The sequence below is a fragment of the Nansenia antarctica genome (assembly GCF_963989245.1).
Source record: "Nansenia antarctica genome assembly, chromosome: 5".
Lineage (NCBI taxonomy): Eukaryota > Metazoa > Chordata > Actinopteri > Argentiniformes > Microstomatidae > Nansenia > Nansenia antarctica.
This window is the reverse complement of record NC_137690.1, coordinates 5,772,818-5,795,317: the sequence shown is the minus strand read 5'-3', so window position 1 is coordinate 5,795,317 and position 22,500 is coordinate 5,772,818. Positions and strand designations below refer to the sequence as shown.

Sequence of the window (22,500 nt, the reverse complement as noted above, 5' to 3'; positions counted from 1 at the left end):
TCCTGACCAGGTCACTTCCTGCTCCCCAGATGCTGTTGCCGGCACCGACGACATCCTGATTGGCCAGGTGGAGGAGAAGGGGGAGGTGCTGGAGGAGGAGGAGGCTGCTATTGGTCAGAAGGAGGATGAGGAGTTTGCGATTGGTCAGAAGGTCGACGGCCCCGACGATTACGACGCAGACGAACAGATAGTGGGCGGAGTCGAACCTGCGAAGCCCAACCAGATACCTGAGAACATAGGTGTGTGTGTGTGTGTGTGTTGGTGTGGTGATATGCGATGTGTACAAGTTACCGGTAGTGTGATTTGGTGGTGGTGGTGGTGATGATGATGGTGGTGATGATGGTGGTGATGGTGGTGATGATGATGATGATGATGATGAAGATGGCGTTGCGTTGCAGACAGGGACCTGGAGGAGGAGCTAGCTGACTACAATGGCGACGAGGAGAACGAGGGAGAGTTTGAGGCGGACAAACAGGCGGAGCTGGCTCAGATCTGAGGTACACACATACACACACACACAGACAGACGCACACACAGACAGACGCACACACACACACACCACAAGTGTACACACACACACATACACACACACACACACACACACTTACCGCAAGCAAGCAGACACACACAAACACGAGTGTACACACACACACACACACACACCACACATTGTCCTTGTTAGTAATGTAATGCAGTGGTTTCAATGTTGACTGAGCAATATTGTGTGTTGGTCCTGCAGGGCGTTGATGAAGAGGAGCAAGGTTCCCTCTGTACACACACACAAACACACACACACACGCACGCACGCATGCACGCACACACACACACACACTCTCATACACACTCTCATACTACATAAAAATGGACCACACACAACTCCGTGAGAAACTCGTCCTATCAAGACTTTAAAATAACCACAACCACCACCACCACCTCAACAGCAACAACAACAACAATAACAACAACAGCACCATTTCATCCGATGCGCTGGTGACCCAGAACCCAGCCTGCTGTCCTCTGGTGATCCGGACGGGCCTGCTGTTCCAAGGAGAGTCTCACGGTTTGCCTTAATACACGAATGTATGTTTCAACTAGGGCCTCTCTCCTGTCAAACCCTGAAGGAAGTGTCTGTCTGTGTGTCTGTCTGCCTGTCTGTCTGTCTGCCTGCCTGTGTGTCTGTGTGCGCGTGTCTGTCTGACAACTTAGAACAAGCTGTTATAAGAACCCTATTATTCATTCACTCTTCATCATCGTCGTTATCTTCGTCATCCTGGTCCTGTCCCCAAGCGTCAGACATGTAACCAGTAGGCTGAGCTGCTCACCTTCAGTCTCACAAACACACCGTTACCAAACGGTTCCACTTCGTACTGTAACCAGCTCACACGTATGGTTGGCGTCTGACCTGGGGAGGCCGGCGGAGGTAGAAATCAGAGGTTGGTGGCGTTGTTAACACTAGAACAGCCATGGGTGGCGGTCATTTGACCCTGTGAGTAATTCTTTTTTTATATCTTTGCACTCGATCAAATTTCAAGACCCTCCTTTCATGACTTTTCCTAGATATGTGCGTTCTACCACCCAGTATCCTTACATTTTCAAAATCACATCAGGATTTAGCTAGTATAAAGCTATTTTGCAGTTTTTCTGTGTAGGACGCAGGCTAATTTACAAGGCGGCCAACTAGTGGTCGTTATGTGTAAATAGCAGCTTACAGTTGTAAAGACTATGGTCATTTGACCCCCGAGGCGGCTCTTATAGTAGGTAAACAAGGCACTGCTGTTCTAGTGTTAATGCACGGATCCCAGTAGGCTGAGCTGCTCACCTTCAGTCTCACAAACACACCGTTACCAAACAGTTCCACGTCATACTGTAACCAGCTCACACGTGACCGGGGGGGTAGAGGTAGAAATCAGAGGTCGGGCACGTTGTTGATGAACGGAGCGGTATCCAACACACACACGTTCCGCGGAGTCAGGCCAGCAGACGACCTGCAGGCTAGTCGAGCGCCCCCTGGTGGTTTGTTCAGGCGACTGTCTCTGCAAGAGACGTCGTGCAATTAACTAACGATGTATAGTGGAGGTGGTTTGGAATCACGGCCCTCTAAGCCCAGATGTAGCTACCAATAGGATGTCCTCTTGGTATAGCAGTTACACTGGGGAGGCTGGTGGAGGTAGAACACCAGGGGAGGCTGGTGGAGGTAGAACAATAGGGGAAACAGGGGAGGTAGAACACCAGGGGAGGCTGGTGGAGGTAGAAATCGAGGGGAGGCAGGGAGAGGTAGAACACCGGGGGAGACTGGGGGAGTTTAGAAGGCTGGGGGAGGTAGAACACCAGGGGAGACTGGGGGAGTTTAGAAGGCTGGGGGAGGTAGAACACCAGGGGAGACTGGGGGAGTTTAGAAGGCTGGGGGAGGTAGAACACCAGGGGAGACTGGGGGAGTTTAGAAGGCTGGGGGAGGTAGAACACCAGAAGAGGCTGAGGGAGGTAGAAATGGGAGGAAGGGCTCGTTGTAATGCGCCGAATAGAATGAGGAACGTTATCAAACTCGTTCCAGTCCTCCAATTTCTACCTCCACCAACCTCCCCTGGTAGGAGCCCTGGACAGGTGCAGGTGTCTGCTGGTTCCATCACCTTCATACAGTACAGAATGTCCCCGTCTGCACACCAAGGTCTCATGGTGACACAATGTGAAATGAATGATAAAATAGTTTATTTAGTTAATTAATTCCAATGATTTCCGGGGCTCGTTCAGCCCTGTATGGTCAAAGCACGGAGGTGCCACCTCCGGCTCGTAGAAGAAGAAGAAGAAGAAATGTTTTGTAACTTATTGATGCTGTGTTTGTATTTTTTATGTTTGTTTCTTTTTGAAAAACCTGAATTATGATTGCTAAAAAAAGTGGCTTGTGCTCTTCTATGCCCCCTAGTGGCGTAAGCAGAACGCTTCTCTTCTTTATGTGAATGTTATTAATACAAATCATGATCTTTATTTTGTGTAGAAGACGCTTTTGAATGGACACTTTGAAAAAACTGGAAAGTAGTAATTGGAGAGGACATATTTTGCTTATTCTTTTGTACAATGGATTTTCTTTGTTGATGTTATTTAGAGATTTTTTATGTTACAATGTATCCGTTTCTGAGCATTTGATGAACACGTTTGTGGAACATTTTTAAATAACCATAGGTTTTTATTGAGGAAATGTATGACAGAAGGATGACAAAAAAATAAAAGAAATCATTTTAATACCATGGTACCAGACAATGTTCATTTTCAAAGTGGCGAAAGTCCTCCAGTCCATTGGGATGTGAAGTCCTCCAGTCCATTGGGATGTGAAGTCCTCCAGTCCATTGGGATGTGAAGTCCTCCAGTCCATTGGGATGTGGTATTTGTAGTCCATTGGGATGTGGTATTTGTAGTCCTTTCTAGGAGCCTGGTCCAGTAGGACTACAATGATGAAGGGTGAAGGGTTCACATTGTCTCTCATTCTTATCAACACCACACAGAGGCGTGAATGCTGTTGGGTTGGTCTCAGTCTTAGAGCGGCTCGCACACACACACACGTTGGTTTCACACGGAGGGGGGCGTGGAGGGGGTGGGGTGGGTTGAAGTTGTCATAGCGACGCAGGGCGGGCGCTCAGAGGATCTTGACCACAGGGAAGTACTTGTGAGCCGAGAAGTCAAACTCTGGCAGCACCTGGAGATGAGAGAGAACAGCTGTTATTACCACTGAACAACTGTTATTACTACTGAACAGCTGTTATTACTACTGAACAGCTGTTATTACTACTGAACAACTGTTATTACCACTGAACAACTGTTATTACTACTGAACAGCTGTTATTACCACTGAACAGCTGTTATTACTACTGAACAGCTGTTATTACCACTGAACAGCTGTTATTACTACTGAACAACTGTTATTACTACTGAACAACTGTTATTACCACTGAACAGCTGTTATTACTACTGAACAACTGTTATTACTACTGAACAACTGTTATTACTACTGAACAACTGTTATTACTACTGAACAACTGTTACTACTGAACAACTATTACTACTGAACAGCTGTTATTACTACTGAACAACTGTTATTACCACTGAACAACTGTTATTACTACTGAACAGCTGTTATTACCACTGAACAGCTGTTATTACTACTGAACAGCTGTTATTACCACTGAACAGCTGTTATTACTACTGAACAACTGTTATTACTACTGAACAGCTGTTATTACTACTGAACAACTGTTATTACCACTGAACAACTGTTATTACTACTGAACAACTGTTATTACTACTGAACAACTGTTATTACTACTGAACAACTGTTATTACTACTGAACAGCTGTTATTACTACTGAACAACTGTTATTACTACTGAACAACTGTTATTACTACTGAACAACTGTTATTACTACTGAACAACTGTTATTACCACTGAACAGCTGTTATTACTACTGAACAACTGTTATTACTACTGAACAGCTGTTATTACTACTGAACAGCTGTTATTACTACTGAACAACTGTTACTACTGAACAACTGTTATTACTACTGAACAACTGTTATTACTACTGAACAACTGTTATTACCACTGAACAGCTGTTATTACTACTGAACAACTGTTACTACTGAACAACTGTTATTACTACTGAACAACTGTTATTACTACTGAACAGCTGTTATTACCACTGAACAACTGTTATTACTACTGAACAGCTGTTATTACTACTGAACAGCTGTTATTACTACTGAACAACTGTTATTACTACTGAACAGCTGTTATTACTACTGAACAACTGTTATTACTACTGAACAGCTGTTATTACTACTGAACAACTGTTATTACTACTGAACAGCTGTTATTACTACTGAACAACTGTTATTACTACTGAACAACTGTTATTACTACTGAACAGCTGTTATTACTACTGAACAACTGTTATTACCACTGAACAACTGTTATTACTACTGAACAACTGTTATTACTACTGAACAACTGTTATTACCACTGAACAACTGTTATTAGTACTGAACAACTGTTATTACTACTGAACAGCTGTTATTACTACTGAACAGCTGTTATTACTACTGAACAACTGTTATTACTACTGAACAGCTGTTATTAGTACTGAACAACTGTTATTACTACTGAACAACTGTTATTACTACTGAACAACTGTTATTACCACTGAACAACTGTTATTACTACTGAACAGCTGTTATTACTACTGAACAACTGTTATTACTACTGAACAGCTGTTATTACTACTGAACAGCTGTTATTACTACTGAACAACTGTTATTACTACTGAACAGCTGTTATTACTACTGAACAACTGTTATTACTACTGAACAACTGTTATTACTACTGAACAACTGTTATTACTACTGAACAACTGTTATTACTACTGAACAGCTGTTATTACTACTGAACAGCTGTTATTACTACTGAACAACTGTTATTACTACTGAACAGCTGTTATTACTACTGAACAACTGTTATTACTACTGAACAACTGTTATTACTACTGAACAACTGTTATTACTACTGAACAACTGTTATTACTACTGAACAACTGTTATTACTACTGAACAACTGTTATTACTACTGAACAACTGTTATTACTACTGAACAACTGTTATTACTACTGAACAACTGTTATTACTACTGAACAACTGTTATTACTACTGAACAACTGTTATTACTACTGAACAACTGTTATTATCACTGAACAACTGTTATTACTACTGAACAACTGTTATTACTACTGAACAACTGTTATTACTACTGAACAACTGTTATTACTACTGAACAGCTGTTATTATCACTGAACAACTGTTATTACTACTGAACAACTGTTATTACTACTGAACAACTGTTATTACTACTGAACAACTGTTATTACTACTGAACAACTGTTATTACTACTGAACAACTGTTATTACTACTGAACAACTGTTATTACTACTGAACAACTGTTATTACTACTGAACAACTGTTATTACTACTGAACAACTGTTATTACCACTGAACAACTGTTATTACTACTGAACAACTGTTATTACCACTGAACAACTGTTATTACTACTGAACAACTGTTATTACTACTGAACAACTGTTATTACTACTGAACAACTGTTATTACTACTGAACAACTGTTATTACTACTGAACAACTGTTATTACTACTGTTATTACTACTGAACAGCTGTTATTACTACTGAACAACTGTTATTACTACTGAACAGCTGTTATTACCACTGAACAACTGTTATTACCACTGAACAACATACAGCTGTTATTACTACTGAACAACTGTTATTACTACTGAACAACTGTTATTACTACTGAACAACTGTTATTACCACTGAACAACTGTTATTACCACTGAACAACTGTTATTACTACTGAACAACTGTTATTACTACTGAACAACTGTTATTACTACTGAACAACTGTTATTACTACTGAACAACTGTTATTACTACTGAACAACTGTTATTACTACTGAACAACTGTTATTACCACTGAACAACTGTTATTACCACTGAACAACTGTTATTACTACTGAACAACTGTTATTACTACTGAACAACTGTTATTACTACTGAACAGCTGTTATTACTACTGAACAACTGTTATTACTACTGAACAACTGTTATTACTACTGAACAACTGTTATTACTACTGAACAACTGTTATTACTACTGAACTGTTATTACTACTGAACAACTGTTATTACTACTGAACAGCTGTTATTACTACTGAACAGCTGTTATTACTACTGAACAACTGTTATTACTACTGAACAACTGTTATTACTACTGAACAACTGTTATTACTACTGAACAGCTGTTATTACTACTGAACAACTGTTATTACTACTGAACAACTGTTATTACTACTGAACAACTGTTATTACTACTGAACAACTGTTATTACCACTGAACAACTGTTATTACTACTGAACAGCTGTTATTACTACTGAACAACTGTTATTACTACTGAACAACTGTTATTACTACTGAACAACTGTTATTACTACTGAACAACTGTTATTACTACTGAACAGCTGTTATTACTACTGAACAGCTGTTATTACTACTGAACAGCTGTTATTACTACTGAACAGCTGTTATTACCACTGAACAACTGTTATTACTACTGAACAGCTGTTATTACTACTGAACAACTGTTATTATTACTAATGAACAACTGTTATTACTACTGAACAACTGTTATTACTAATGAACAACTGTTATTACTACTGAACAGCTGTTATTACTACTGAACAACTGTTATTACTACTGAACAACTGTTATTACCACTGAACAGCTGTTATTACTACTGAACAACTGTTATTACTAATGAACAACTGTTATTACTACTGAACAACTGTTATTACTACTGAACAGCTGTTATTACCACTGAACAACTGTTATTACTACTGAACAGCTGTTATTACTACTGAACAACTGTTATTACCACTGAACAACTGTTATTACTACTGAACAACTGTTATTACCACTGAGAAGCTATTATTACTACTGAACAACTGTTATTACTACTGAACAACTGTTATTACTACTGAACAACTGTTATTACCACTGAACAACTGTTATTACTACTGAACAACTGTTATTACTACTGAACAACTGTTATTAGTACTGAACAGCTGTTATTACTACTGAACAACTGTTATTACTACTGAACAACTGTTATTACTACTGAACAGCTGTTATTACTACTGAACAACTGTTATTACCACTGAACAACTGTTACTACTGAACAACTGTTATTACTACTTGTTGTGAAGGCCCACAGTTTAGAGCCAGTTTAGTTTCCCCAAACCAGCCCTATTTTGCCCCAGTTATTTCCTTTGTTATTTTCTATACTATTCATATACGTTTCATGAAGGTGTATGTATTATTATTGTAATGTTTATGTATATGTTTGATGACGTAGTATATCCGGGGTGTGTCTGTGACCCGGATGCTAGGTTCGGTGGTGTATATATAAGAGACGGAAGTGCTCAGTGTGTCAGTGTGTGATGAGAATCAGAACGAGAGAGACCAAACGAGAGAGAGCAACGAGAAGTCAATCTAAGATGGCGGATTCAGTAACACGCACACCGTGCAGGAGCTGAAGACGCCAGGAAAGTGATTATCGAGTTCAGAGCTGTATAGCCCGTTTAGTTGTGTCCCCGTTAGACAGCCTTGCCAGCAGCCGGCTGTTAAACGTTGGACCAAGCGAGACGCCAAACTGGACAGAATCGTCGCCTCCACGAGCGGACTGCGACCGAACGCTGACTCCATCGGAGCTTCGACGTGGACCACCCGGACCTGAGCCCTTCACCCCTCGGCGCGGTCTACGAAGAAGGCCCTTTCCCTCCGCGTTGCTACGTCACCCCCCCCCTTTTGTCTGCTACCTTCCTCGACGCACATGCCATCCGACCAGGCCTCAACGCGCACCACAGCCCGGGACTATAAGCCTGTTCAGGCCAGAGACTATGAGTGAGTGATTGAGTGTGTGTGTGGCCGGCGGGGAGGGAATGTATATATCTGGGGATGTATACATCAGTCATGTAAATAAATGTGTTGTTCATATGTGATACCGTTACCGTGTGTTAGTTGTTTGTATGCTAATGCTAATTCCAAGGCTAATGCTAATGCTAATTCCATGCTAATGCTAATGCTAATTCCATGCTAATGCTAACGATAGTAACTGCTAGTCTAACGGTTTGCTGGCGCCCCCTGCCTGTATCCTCCTACACTGCCTATTTAGCTTAGAGTTAGTTAGATAACCAGCCCCTTCCTAAATTATACAGTCCTTTCAGCTACTCCCTGGTTACAATTTGGTCCTTCGAGCCGGATAGGTAGTGTAGTGATAGCATGGCTGAGCGCAGCCAACCAGACCAGACAGTTACCCCCCCTTCTCCGCCCCCTGAGCCAGAGCCACGACCACAGAGAGTCCCGCGGTTGCCTCCGAGGTTACAGGAGTATGAGCTTGAGCTCGAAAGCTCACTGAGTGGTAGCGAGGAGCGCACTCCACGGGATACAGTGGTCGGAGAGGCCGAAGTGTCCGCCGGCGCGCGGGTGGCTAGCACTGAGACAGCCCTCAAAGAGCACCAGCCTGAGGATGAGATGGCAGAACCGCAGGGTTTTGCCGTGGAAACGGAAGAGCAGGAAGGAGAGGCCCGGTCCGACAGCGCCTGCGGGCGGAAGAGGGAGGGCCTCAGCCTTAACGATCTGCCTCCCAGTACGGCGCGCTCGAGACCTAGCTCCTGCCGCTCAGTGGCTTCCTCCCGGTCCAGGGTTTCCGTGGGCAGTTCTGCCTCTGGGGCGGATAGCCTGCACTCCAGAGGGAGTAGTGCCGCGCTGTCCGAATGTATGCGCCAACAGGCCGAGATGGCGTTAGAGCGGGAGCGCCAACAGGCCGAGATGGCGTTAGAGCGGGAACGACTCCAGTTCGAGCGTGAACGCCTCCAGCGCCAGGAGGCGCTAGAACGCGAACGCCTCCAGATGAACGGAGCGGAACGCGCGGCGGAGAGACAGCGCCAGGAGGCGCTAGAACGTGAACGCTTCCAGATGGAGCGCGACCGCCTCCAGACGGAGAGACAGCGCCAGGAGGCGTTAGAGAGGGAACGCATCCAGTACGAGCGCGAGCGCTTCCAGATGAACGGAGCGGAACGCGCGGCGGAGAGACAGCGCCAGGAGGCGCTAGAACGTGAACGCTTCCAGATGGAGCGCGACCGCCTCCAGATGGAGAGAGAGCAACTGCACGCGGAGAAGATGGAGGAAGTGATGCAAACCATGCGCGACGTGTGCATCAGCAGAGCTCCGTCGGCCCGTAGCTCCAGAGCATCATCCGCACGGCCCTCTCGAGTGCCATCTCCTGAACCCCCCGCCGATGGCTCCATGACCCCCGCCATGACTGTCCAACTACAGGCCCAGCTGACCACCTGGAAGGAAGAGGACCAGGGACCCGACCGCTACGCGGCCCAGAGGGAGCCAGCGTCGCTGCCCGGGAGGGGAGCCATCCCCCAAGAGCGTAGCACACCCCTAGGTCCTCCAGTACACCAAAATGCATGCAGGCCGGACACCCAGACCGTCACTCCAGCCCCGATCATCCACTACAGGATGTTTCCCCAGGTGGAGGGACCCAAGTTCCCCTTCTTCAAGGACGAGGACAGGAGCCAGTATGTGGAGCTACGCATCTGCCTAGACACGCTCTTGGACGACTCCTGCTCAGAGTCCTACAAATATGCGATTCTCCTTCAGCATGTGAGGAACCCCAGAGCCCACAACATGGTTCTGGCCCATGCCTCCGCACCGACACCTTACACCAGAGCGCTCGCCGACTTGGATGCCCGCTACGGTCGTCCCTGGAACCACGCCCTTGCTGAACTGCAAGCCCTCGAACAGCAGGCCCCCATCAAGGATGAACGGGCGCTGGATGACTTCGCGCTCCGCGTGCACACCTTGGTTGGAATGCTGAAGACGCAGGGCCCAGCTGGCGCCAGCGAGATCAACAGCACCTCCAACGTAGAGCGGCTGCTCCGCAAGATCCCACGCTTCCGGCAGGAGAGGTTCCGGCGACAGCAGCGCGTTCGTAACCCCGGGAAGTTGGGTCTGAGCATGGCTGCCTTCGCGGAGTTCCTACTGGAGGAAGTGCATGACACCAACGTAGACGCCATGGGTTACGCTGAGCCGAAGAAGGAGAGGGAGAAGGGAGACCGCTGGGACCGGCCGAGCTCGAACAGAGGACGCCCAGTAGGAGTGCTGCACACGGAGGAGGAGCCTCGGAGAGAGAGGAAAGCCCGACCTGAGGGAAAGGATTCCTCTCAACCCCCTCCAAAGGGACGGAGAGGTCCACCGCCATGTCCGTACTGCACCAGCGAGCACTGGTTCAATGAGTGCAGTGACTTCAACAACCTGAGTACCGAGGTCAAGCAGAGGTGGCTCGAGGAGAACAAGAGGTGCTGGAACTGTGGGCGCGACCATCTGGCTAAGAACTGCACCTTGAGGAGGAAGTGCAATCGCTGTGAGGAGGTCCACCTCAACATTCTACACGAGGTCTCCCTCGCCAGGTCCACGGAGGGCACCAGAAGCCCTAGGTCCGGTCGCGCACCGGAAGAGGAAACCCCTGTCTACTACCTAGACCCAACCCAGAGCAGCGGCTCCAAGGTCCTACTGAAGGTGGTGAAGGTCCGACTCCACCACAACAACGCTGTGTACGACACGTACGCCGTTCTAGACGACGGGTCGGAACGGACCATCCTCCTCCAGGAGGCAGTGCGCCGGTTGGGGCTCCACGGGACTGAGGAGAAGCTGACTCTGCGCACGATACGTCGCGACCTTAAAGAGGTCACCGGGGCGAGAATCAACTTCTCTATCTCCCCGGCGGGGAGGCCGTCGGATAGACATCGGCTTCAGAATGTCTTCACCGCCGACCAGCTAGCGCTCTCCCGCTACGACTACCCCCTGGAGAGATTACGCGCAAGATATTCCCACCTACGGCGAGTAGACCTACATCCGATAGAAGGAGCGGAGCCAACCCTTCTCATCGGCTCGGACAACGCTGAACTGATCGTGTCGCTCCGTCCTCCGCTGAGAGGACCACGAGGCTGCCCGATGGCTGTTAAGACTGCGCTTGGGTGGGCCCTCCAAGGCGCTACCGAGGGGAGAGACAGAGACGGGAGAGCTACGTCATCCCTCCATGTCCGAACCGAAGAAGTGCAGACCATCAACTGCCTTCACACCAGGGTGGACTCCATGAATGCGGCGCTACGGGATAACGTCCAGAAACCCGAGGGAGAGGGGAACAGCTTTGATTCCCTGCAGAAGGAATTTCAGGAGGTCCTCGATGAGCTGGTCGGAGAGAAGAGCCTGGATAAGTTCAGGGTTGAATATGAGAAGCTGACTAGTGCCCTGTTGAAGTCCCACGTGAGTGAGAAGCGGCTGATGACAAAATGCAGAGAGCTGAATGCGGAGACAGTGACCAACTCAGTGAAGGTTGCCACTGCACTAAAGCTATCCCAGGAAGACCAGACTACTATCACGTCTCTGGAGAAGGAAGTGAAGCAGCTGCACACGGAGCTGGACGCCAAGCAGTCGGACATCAAAGTGCTGAACCAGCCGGGCCAGCGAAGCAGAGAGGAGCAGCAGAGGCTGGAGCAGCAGCTGCGGGAGCAGAAGATCAGCAATGAGAGAACCACAAAGGAGCTGGAGCAGCTGCAAGTCAGAAACACCAAACTCCAGCAGGAGAACGAGCACAACGCCTTGAGTATGGAGCAACAGTCCCTGGACAATCAGCAAAGGGCATCTGACCTCAGGATTAAAGAGGAGGAGGTGAATCAGATGCGTCAGGAGATTGCCAAGCAAACGAAGTTGAGAGAGGCCACCCAGAGGAAGTTCCGACATAGGGAGGATCAGAAGTTGGATGTGGAGCAGCAAAGGGACATGCTGAAAACCCAGATAGCTGGGCTGGAGAGAGAATTGGAGTCTTCCAGAAAGCAGATGGAGATTGACAAAAGGGTCAGGCAGAAGTGGACGAGGGAGAGAGACAACTTGTCCGAAGGTGCCGTGGTACTGGTGATCGACCAGTCCCTTCCACGCGCCGCCTGGCAGACAGGCAGAGTGACCAAGGTCCTGCCGGGTCCGGATGGAAGGGTGCGGACGCGTCCTAACGATTCCCAACTAAGTTGGGCGCTCCGCCACGCCCCCAGCGGGCTGCGTCCTAACGATTGGCTCCGCCACGCCCAGCGGGCTCCGCCCCCCAGGCTGCGCGCACTCAGGTCAGTGTGTGCTCAGATGTCAGGGAAAACGTGGAGGAATATCCTCAATTGAAGGCTGCGCATCTCTTTCCTCGCTGCAAGATGTCGATGCCTCGCTGCAAGATGTCGATGCAAGACTGCCGAGGCAAGGGAGTGGGTGAAGGCAGCAAAACACTCCGGGGTAACATGGAGGGTCCAAAGAACCATTCCATGTCTGGCAAAGCGCGTTCTTTTCAGGGTAACAGTTAAAATGTCTTGTGCCTGCTCCAAACAGTCACGTATCAGGCGGATGGCATTCACATAGGTTCTCAACTCCTTCCACTTTACGTTTATATAGTGAATATAATGTTTTGTTTAGGTGGACTACAAGTGTCAGCACCATGTTGATGTGAGGTCTATGACGGCCAATTCGAGACCTTCATCTAAAAACACATGCTGTCCAGTCACAATGTCTCTCACCCTGAAACAGTGCCAGCCTCTAAGGCGGCGGATTAGCCGGTGAGTTGAGAGATGTATGCAGGTCTACTGTACGCTGATAATCATGTTGTTATATTCATCCTTGGCTTAAACTTAACATCCTCGTTAGCAGAGTATTTTTTTCCATTTTAAACTGTCCTGTATCAGCTTCTCTCACTCCAACCATCTGCAGGTCCACCCTCACCACACCATATACCTTCTTTTAGGCCTCCGCCTTTTCCTTCAGCTCTATCTCCAGCATCCTTACCCCTACCAGCTTGTCTCCTATCTGCCATGTCCAAAACCAAGCTCTGCCTCTTGTTTAGTTATTTGTCAGACAATGCCACCACGTGTAAACTTTCCTTTTCACTATTGGTGGTAGAATTCTGGTAGCATTCTGTCACAAATCATTCTTAAGACACTTCTCCACCCACTCCACCCAGCTTGCACTATCTTCTACACCTCTATTTTACGCTCTCCATTACTTTGGATTGTTGACGCCAAGTATTTAAACTCATCCACATCCTCCTTGTTACCTCACCAATCCACTGATTCCCTCATTCACTGGCTCAAACTTAACATAATGTTGATATGATTCTGTCAACTGCTGCAAGGACAGACACATGCCTGACTTCCCATTGGAAGTCAGGGTAAAGAACACCCACAACCACAACCTGTTTGTGGCCGAGGCCCTTGGGCACAGAGATGTGGGGAAGGCATCAATTGAGAGCCTGACGAGGCTTTTTGAAATCGGCCACTCTCCCACATCAGCACTTTGTGTGTTGAAGCACGACCTGCAAATGCAGTATGGCGTGAGATATGTCCATGCCTCAGCGAACAGAGAGATCTGCCCAGACCTCCAGTTTGTCCAAAGGTGCACCTTTTTTTTAAGATCATATTGTAGTTATTATGTATGTATTGTCAAAAGACCCCTCACATGATTGGGGTTGAGACTGTATAATACTATGTTGATGATGGTTGTGTATGTGTCACACATTTGAACACATATGAGCAGTGGAGTGGGATGTATAGTTTGAAACGGTATACAGCATGCATATTATAACTTTATTGGCTAACATTTTTTTGTTCAGACTCTTCCAAAAGGTGTGCAGGGGAGAGTATGGTGCACAGCAAGGCCCTTCTATGCTGGAAGCTCTGGAACGACAGGTGGTGGAGTACAACACCAAGTGTGGAGAAGTGTGTGCCAGGATGACCACTTCCTCTGCTGGAGCTCCTCTCATCGCGATATGCTCCCCACTGATGAAACGCCTTCACACATTATTTATTGAATGTTTTCTGTCTGCCCTACTAAGCTGTTTGACAACAAAATGTCCCCATTGGCGACAATAAAGGTTTTTTCATTCATAATATTTTGGTGCTCCTCTACCCCCTTTGTATATATTGAAGACCCAAAGACGGCTCAAAAGGACAGTTTTGACTGCCATTGTATTTAATAGGTCTGCTATTGTCAATCTGTTCACTTCAATCTGTTCATATCAATAGGCCCTTTTCAATCAGTTCATATCAATCGGTTCTTTTCAATCAGTTCATTTCATGTTCTAATGTTCATTTTTACAAATCTATACAAAACCTGATCTCACATGTTTTATCCTCAAGGATACATATCCTCAAGGATACATAGGCAGAACAACTGAAATAAATGAAACTTTAATCGACTCAAAAACTGCTTAGCTGGTGGGATGGACTCACACTCATGGACGCACATTTGCCATGTCTCTCCTGTGATGTTATGCTCTGATATTGTAATTTAATGTAACTTATCGCGCGTCTCGTTAAGAGAGGTCAGGGAATCTTTTTTTACAGCTCACTTTTCTGGCCCCTCTGTTGTCCTCTACCTCTGTTTTACTAGTTCTGGTGAATAAATATCTGACAGTGACATATTACGTGGTTGATTGAAACGGTAATGTTTAAAATAGCCACGCAGTGCGCGAAAATGTATGCAGTCCGGCAAAATGTATGCCGTTTCGCAGTCGAGCCCGCTGCGCGTGCGTCGAGCCCGCTGGGGGCGTGGCGAGCCCGCTGGGGGCGTGGCGGAGCGCCCAACTTAGTTGGGAATCGTTAGGACGCGGTGCGGACGGCCATCGTGGACGTTGGTGGTCGCACTTACACCCGACCTGTGGCACGCCTGATTGAGCTCCCTCAAATTACCAAGGACACTATCACCTCCTACCTCACGCTGCTAGAGCAGCCTAGCCAGTGTGCCTTCCTTAGTTAACTGAAACCGAGGGTTTCATGGGGCGGCTGTTGTGAAGGCCCACAGTTTAGAGCCAGTTTAGTTTCCCCAAACCAGCCCTATTTTGCCCCAGTTATTTCCTTTGTTATTTTCTATACTATTCATATACGTTTCATGAAGGTGTATGTATTATTATTGTAATGTTTATGTATATGTTTGATGACGTAGTATATCCGGGGTGTGTCCGTGACCCGGATGCTAGGTTCGGTGGTGTATATATAAGAGACGGAAGTGCTCAGTGTGTCAGTGTGTGATGAGAATCAGAACGAGAGAGACCAAACGAGAGAGAGCAACGAGAAGTCAATCTAAGATGGCGGATTCAGTAACACGCACACCGTGCAGGAGCTGAAGACGCCAGGAAAGTGATTATCGAGTTCAGAGCTGTATAGCCCGTTTAGTTGTGTCCCCGTTAGACAGCCTTGCCAGCAGCCGGCTGTTAAACGTTGGACCAAGCGAGACGCCAAACTGGACAGAATCGTCGCCTCCACGAGCGGACTGCGACCGAACGCTGACTCCATCGGAGCTTCGACGTGGACCACCCGGACCTGAGCCCTTCACCCCTCGGCGCGGACTACGAAGAAGGCCCTTTCCCTCCGCGTTGCTACGTCACCCCCCCCCTTTTGTCTGCTACCTTCCTCGACGCACATGCCATCCGACCAGGCCTCAACGCGCACCACAGCCCGGGACTATAAGCCTGTTCAGGCCAGAGACTATGAGTGAGTGATTGAGTGTGTGTGTGGCCGGCGGGGAGGGAATGTATATATCTGGGGATGTATACATCAGTCATGTAAATAAATGTGTTGTTCATATGTGATACCGTTACCGTGTGTTAGTTGTTTGTATGCTAATGCTAATTCCAAGGCTAATGCTAATGCTAATTCCATGCTAATGCTAATGCTAATTCCATGCTAATGCTAACGATAGTAACTGCTAGTCTAACGGTTTGCTGGCGCCCCCTGCCTGTATCCTCCTACACTGCCTATTTAGCTTAGAGTTAGTTAGATAACCAGCCCCTTCCTAAATTATACAGTCCTTTTCAGCTACTCCCTGGTTACACTACTGAACAACTGTTATTACTACTGAACAACTGTTACTACTACTGAACAGCTGTTATTACTACTGAACAACTGTTATTACTACTGAACAACTGTTATTACTACTGAACAACTGTTATTACTACTGAACAACTGTTATTACTACTGAACAACTGTTATTACCACTGAACAGCTGTTATTACTACTGAACAACTGTTATTACCACTGAACAGCTGTTATTACTACTGAACAACTGTTATTACTACTGAACAGCTGTTATTACTACTGAACAACTGTTATTACTACTGAACAACTGTTATTACTACTGAACAACTGTTATTACCACTGAACAACTGTTATTACTACTGAACAACTGTTATTACTACTGAACAGCTGTTATTACTACTGAACAGCTGTTATTACTACTGAACAGCTGTTATTACTACTGAACAACTGTTATTACCACTGAACAGCTGTTATTACTACTGAACAACTGTTATTACTACTGAACAGCTGTTATTACTACTGAACAGCTGTTATTACTACTGAACAGCTGTTATTACTACTGAACAACTGTTATTACTACTGAACAACTGTTATTACCACTGAACAGCTGTTATTACCACTGAACAGCTGTTATTACTACTGAACAACTGTTATTACTACTGAACAACTGTTATTACTACTGAACAGCTGTTATTACTACTGAACAACTGTTATTACCACTGAACAACTGTTATTACCACTGAACAACTGTTATTACTACTGAACAGCTGTTATTACTACTGAACAACTGTTATTACTACTGAACAACTGTTATTACCACTGAACAGCTGTTATTACCACTGAACAGCTGTTATTACTACTGAACAACTGTTATTACTACTGAACAACTGTTATTACTACTGAACAACTGTTATTACTACTGAACAGCTGTTATTACTACTGAACAACTGTTATTACTACTGAACAACTGTTATTACTACTGAACAACTGTTATTACTACTGAACAACTGTTATTACCACTGAACAACTGTTATTACTATTACTATTATTTCTATGTACTATGTACTGCGGATTCTCTTGAGTCAGCTAATCTGAAATTGCAACAAGCTTTTGATCATCTTCAAAGGGCGTTTAAAGAACTTAAATTGGTTTTAAATGCTAGCAAAACAAAAGTCATGTTTTTTACTAAGTCTAGAAATATTGATGTTAATAGCTTCCAAATTTCCTTATCAAATGGCTCCATACTAGAGCGAGTCAAGGAGTATAAGTACCTTGGTTTATGGATTGATGAAAAATTAACTTTTAAACATCATGTTGATATTTTGTCCTCAAAACTACGTCAGAAGATTGGCTTTCTCTACAGAAATCGCAGTAACTTCCCGCCGAGCTGTAGAAAGAGAGTAATTGAATCTGTTTTTATGTCTGTACTGGACTATGGAGACGTGATCTATCGTCACGCGGCTGTCACTACCTTAAAGGCTCTGGATTCTGTATACCACTCTGCACTCAGATTCATCACTCAAGACAAATACAACACTCACCACTGTGTCTTATATGATAAGGTTGGCTGGACATCTCTCGCAGCCCGCCGAGATTATCACTGGTATCAATTTATATTTAAGGGGATTTCAGGCAAACTCCCCCCCTATATTACTTCCCTGTTGGACTGGAATGTTTCTTCCTATCAAACACGCTCCAGCGAGTGGTTGGTTTGTACGGTCCCTCAAATGTCTACTAAGCTGGGTAGGACAGCCTACTCTTATATGATGCTGCTAACACTTGGAACTCTATTCAGAATTCTCTGAAACTGGTCACTCTCCCATCACTCAATGATTTTAAGAACTTGGTTTTTCCCCTCTGTGTCACTTCTTGTAACTGTTTTTAAATTATGTTGTACATTTCTTAGTATTTATAATATTTTAGTTTGATTTTTATTCTGTTTATGACTTGTATTGTTGGTTCTCTTTTGTTCACTCGTTGCTGCTGTAAATGAGGGCAACCTCAGTAACTTACGAGTTTAAATAAAGGTTTGAATTGAAAATTACCACTGAACAGGTGTTATTACTACTGAACAACTGTTATTACCACTGAACAGCTGTTATTACTACTGAACAACTGTTATTACTACTGAACAACTGTTATTACTACTGAACAACTGTTATTACTACTGAACAGCTGTTATTACTACTGAACAGCTGTTATTACTACTGAACAACTGTTATTACCACTGAACAACTGTTATTACTACTGAACAACTGTTATTACTACTGAACAACTGTTATTACTACTGAACAGCTGTTATTACCACTGAACAGCTGTTATTACTACTGAACAACTGTTATTACCACTGAACAGCTGTTATTACTACTGAACAACTGTTATTACTACTGAACAACTGTTATTACTACTGAACAACTGTTATTACTACTGAACAGCTGTTATTACCACTGAACAACTGTTATTACTACTGAACAACTGTTATTACCACTGAACAGCTGTTATTACTACTGAACAACTGTTATTACTACTGAACAACTGTTATTACTACTGAACAACTGTTATTACTACTGAACAGCTGTTATTACCACTGAACAGCTGTTATTACTACTGAACAACTGTTATTACTACTGAACAACTGTTATTACTACTGAACAGCTGTTATTACCACTGAACAGCTGTTATTACTACTGAACAACTGTTATTACTACTGAACAACTGTTATTACTACTGAACAACTGTTATTACCACTGAACAACTGTTATTACTACTGAACAACTGTTATTACTACTGAACAGCTGTTATTACCACTGAACAGCTGTTATTACTACTGAACAACTGTTATTACCACTGAACAACTGTTATTACTACTGAACAGCTGTTATTAGTACTGAACAACTGTTATTACCACTGAACAACTGTTATTACTACTGAACAACTGTTATTACTACTGAACAGCTGTTATTACCACTGAACAACTGTTATTACTACTGAACAACTGTTACTACTACTGAACAACTGTTATTACTACTGAACAACTGTTATTACTACTGAACAGCTGTTATTACCACTGAACAGCTGTTATTACCACTGAACAACTGTTATTACTACTGAACAACTGTTATTACTACTGAACAGCTGTTATTACTACTGAACAGCTGTTATTACTACTGAACAACTGTTATTACTACTGAACAACTGTTATTACTACTGAACAGCTGTTATTACTACTGAACAACTGTTATTACCACTGAACAACTGTTATTACTACTGAACAACTGTTATTAGTACTGAACAACTGTTATTACCACTGAACAGCTGTTATTACTACTGAACAACTGTTATTACTACTGAACAACTGTTATTACTACTGAACAACTGTTATTACTACTGAACAACTGTTATTACTACTGAACAGCTGTTATTACCACTGAACAGCTGTTATTACTACTGAACAACTGTTATTACTACTGAACAACTGTTATTACTACTGAACAGCTGTTATTACCACTGAACAGCTGTTATTACTACTGAACAACTGTTATTACCACTGAACAGCTGTTATTACTACTGAACAACTGTTATTACTACTGAACAACTGTTATTACTACTGAACAACTGTTATTACTACTGAACAGCTGTTATTACCACTGAACAACTGTTATTACTACTGAACAACTGTTATTACCACTGAACAGCTGTTATTACTACTGAACAACTGTTATTACTACTGAACAACTGTTATTACTACTGAACAACTGTTATTACTACTGAACAGCTGTTATTACCACTGAACAGCTGTTATTACTACTGAACAACTGTTATTACTACTGAACAACTGTTATTACTACTGAACAGCTGTTATTACTACTGAACAACTGTTATTACTACTGAACAGCTGTTATTACTACTGAACAACTGTTATTACCACTGAACAACTGTTATTACCACTGAACAACTGTTATTACTACTGAACAACTGTTATTACTACTGAACAACTGTTATTACTACTGAACAGCTGTTATTACCACTGAACAGCTGTTATTACTACTGAACAACTGTTATTACTACTGAACAACTGTTATTACTACTGAACAACTGTTATTACTACTGAACAACTGTTATTACTACTGAACAACTGTTATTACTACTGAACAACTGTTATTACTACTGAACAACTGTTATTACCACTGAACAACTGTTATTACTACTGAACAGCTGTTATTACTACTGAACAACTGTTATTACTACTGAACAACTGTTACTACTACTGAACAACTGTTATTACTACTGAACAACTGTTATTACTACTGAACAACTGTTATTACTACTGAACAGCTGTTATTACCACTGAACAGCTGTTATTACCACTGAACAACTGTTATTACTACTGAACAGCTGTTATTACCACTGAACAACTGTTATTATTACTACTGAACAACTGTTATTACTACTGAACAACTGTTATTATTACTACTGAACAACTGTTATTATTACTACTGAACAACTGTTATTACCACTGAACAACTGTTATTACTACTGAACAACTGTTATTACTACTGAACAACTGTTATTACTACTGAACAACTGTTATTATTACTACTGAACAACTGTTATTACCACTGAGAAGCTATTATTACTACTGAACAACATACAGCTGTTATTACTACTGAACAACTGTTATTATTACTACTGAACAACTGTTATTACTACTGAACAACTGTTATTACTACTGAACAACTGTTATTACTACTGAACAACTGTTATTACTACTGAACAGCTGTTATTACCACTGAACAACTGTTATTACCACTGAACAGTTGTTACTACTGGGTTAGGGTTGGCAAGATGAACAACACTTCCCCAGATATGTTTCATGTGAGTGTGGTTTCCTGATGAATGCTGGAAGCTAAAACGTTGATCTCTTTAAACAACAGGAGCAGGTAGTCTGCGCCTTGCCTAAATATGTTTTATTGTTTTGTTTTAAATAATAATTAATTGAAAAAATAATATATTATAATAATAATAATAAAAAAGTATTTTTCTGGCATTTCTGCTTTGGGGTAGACTGACAGGAAGGAAGAGAGAGAGAGAGAGAGAGAGGAGGATAGAGACAGTAGAGATGGACAGGAAGGATAGGAGAGAGAGAGAGAGAGAGAGAGGAGGATAGAGACAGTAGAGATGGACAGGAAGGATAGGAGAGAGGAGGATAGAGACGGTAGAGACTGACAGGAAGGATGGGAGAGAGAGAGAGGAGGATAGAGACAGTAGAGATTGACAGGAAGGATGGGTGAGAGAGAGAGAGGAGGATAGAGACAGTAGAGACTGACAGGAAGGATGGGAGAGAGAGAGGAGGATAGAGACAGTAGAGACTGACAGGAAGGATGGGTGAGAGAGAGAGAGGAGGATAGAGACAGACTGACAGGAAGGATGGGTGAGAGAGGAGGATAGAGACAGTAGAGATTGACAGGAAGGATGGGTGAGAGAGAGAGAGGAGGATAGAGACAGTAGAGACTGACAGGAAGGATGGGAGAGAGAGAGGAGGATAGAGACAGTAGAGATTGACAGGAAGGATGGGTGAGAGAGAGAGGAGGATAGAGACAGACTGACAGGAAGGATGGGTGAGAGAGAGGAGGATAGAGACAGACTGGCAGGAAGGATGGGAGAGAGAGAGAGGAGGATAGTGTGTGTGTCCTGACCAATCACAGGTGTGTGTGTGTGTGTGTGTAACAGGGGTGTGTGTGTGTGTGTGTGTGTGTGACAGGTGTGTGTTGTTACCTTGGCGTCCTTCTTGTGGCCTCCTGCCAGCAGCTTCATCACCACGATGTTGGGCTTGGCCACCTTCAGGATGCGGCTCACCTGAGGACACCAGAAGAGTTCAGACCGGGTGAGACGTTGAGATGCGGTCATCGTTTTCAAGACACGTGACCAGTAAAAAAGCATCATGATTTGTTGAAATACACATGGGGAAAGTGAAT

The 22,500-nt window shown here is 44.1% G+C and overlaps 2 protein-coding genes across 3 annotated transcripts in view; one reads left to right on the top strand and one right to left on the bottom strand.

Moving 5' to 3' along the window:
* The window catches only part of golm1 (golgi membrane protein 1), a 9,752-nt gene extending 7,540 nt beyond the window's left edge, over nt 1-2,212 (top strand). Inside the window, exons 9-11 of the mRNA XM_080532240.1 lie at nt 30-239; nt 399-497; nt 740-2,212. Of these exons, the coding sequence (XP_080388366.1) occupies nt 30-239; nt 399-496 (308 nt within the window). The 3' untranslated portion in view covers nt 497; nt 740-2,212. The remainder of the gene's footprint in view (nt 1-29; nt 240-398; nt 498-739) is intronic.
* Nucleotides 2,213-2,466: 254 nt separating this feature from the next.
* The window catches only part of naa35 (N-alpha-acetyltransferase 35, NatC auxiliary subunit), a 34,898-nt gene continuing 14,864 nt past the window's right edge, over nt 2,467-22,500 (bottom strand). For both annotated transcript variants that reach the window (XM_080532237.1, XM_080532238.1), the window contains exons 22-23: nt 22,301-22,381; nt 2,467-3,688 (exon numbers count right to left, since the gene is read on the bottom strand). In XM_080532237.1, the coding sequence (XP_080388363.1) occupies nt 3,629-3,688; nt 22,301-22,381 (141 nt within the window). In that variant the 3' untranslated portion in view covers nt 2,467-3,628. The remainder of the gene's footprint in view (nt 3,689-22,300; nt 22,382-22,500) is intronic.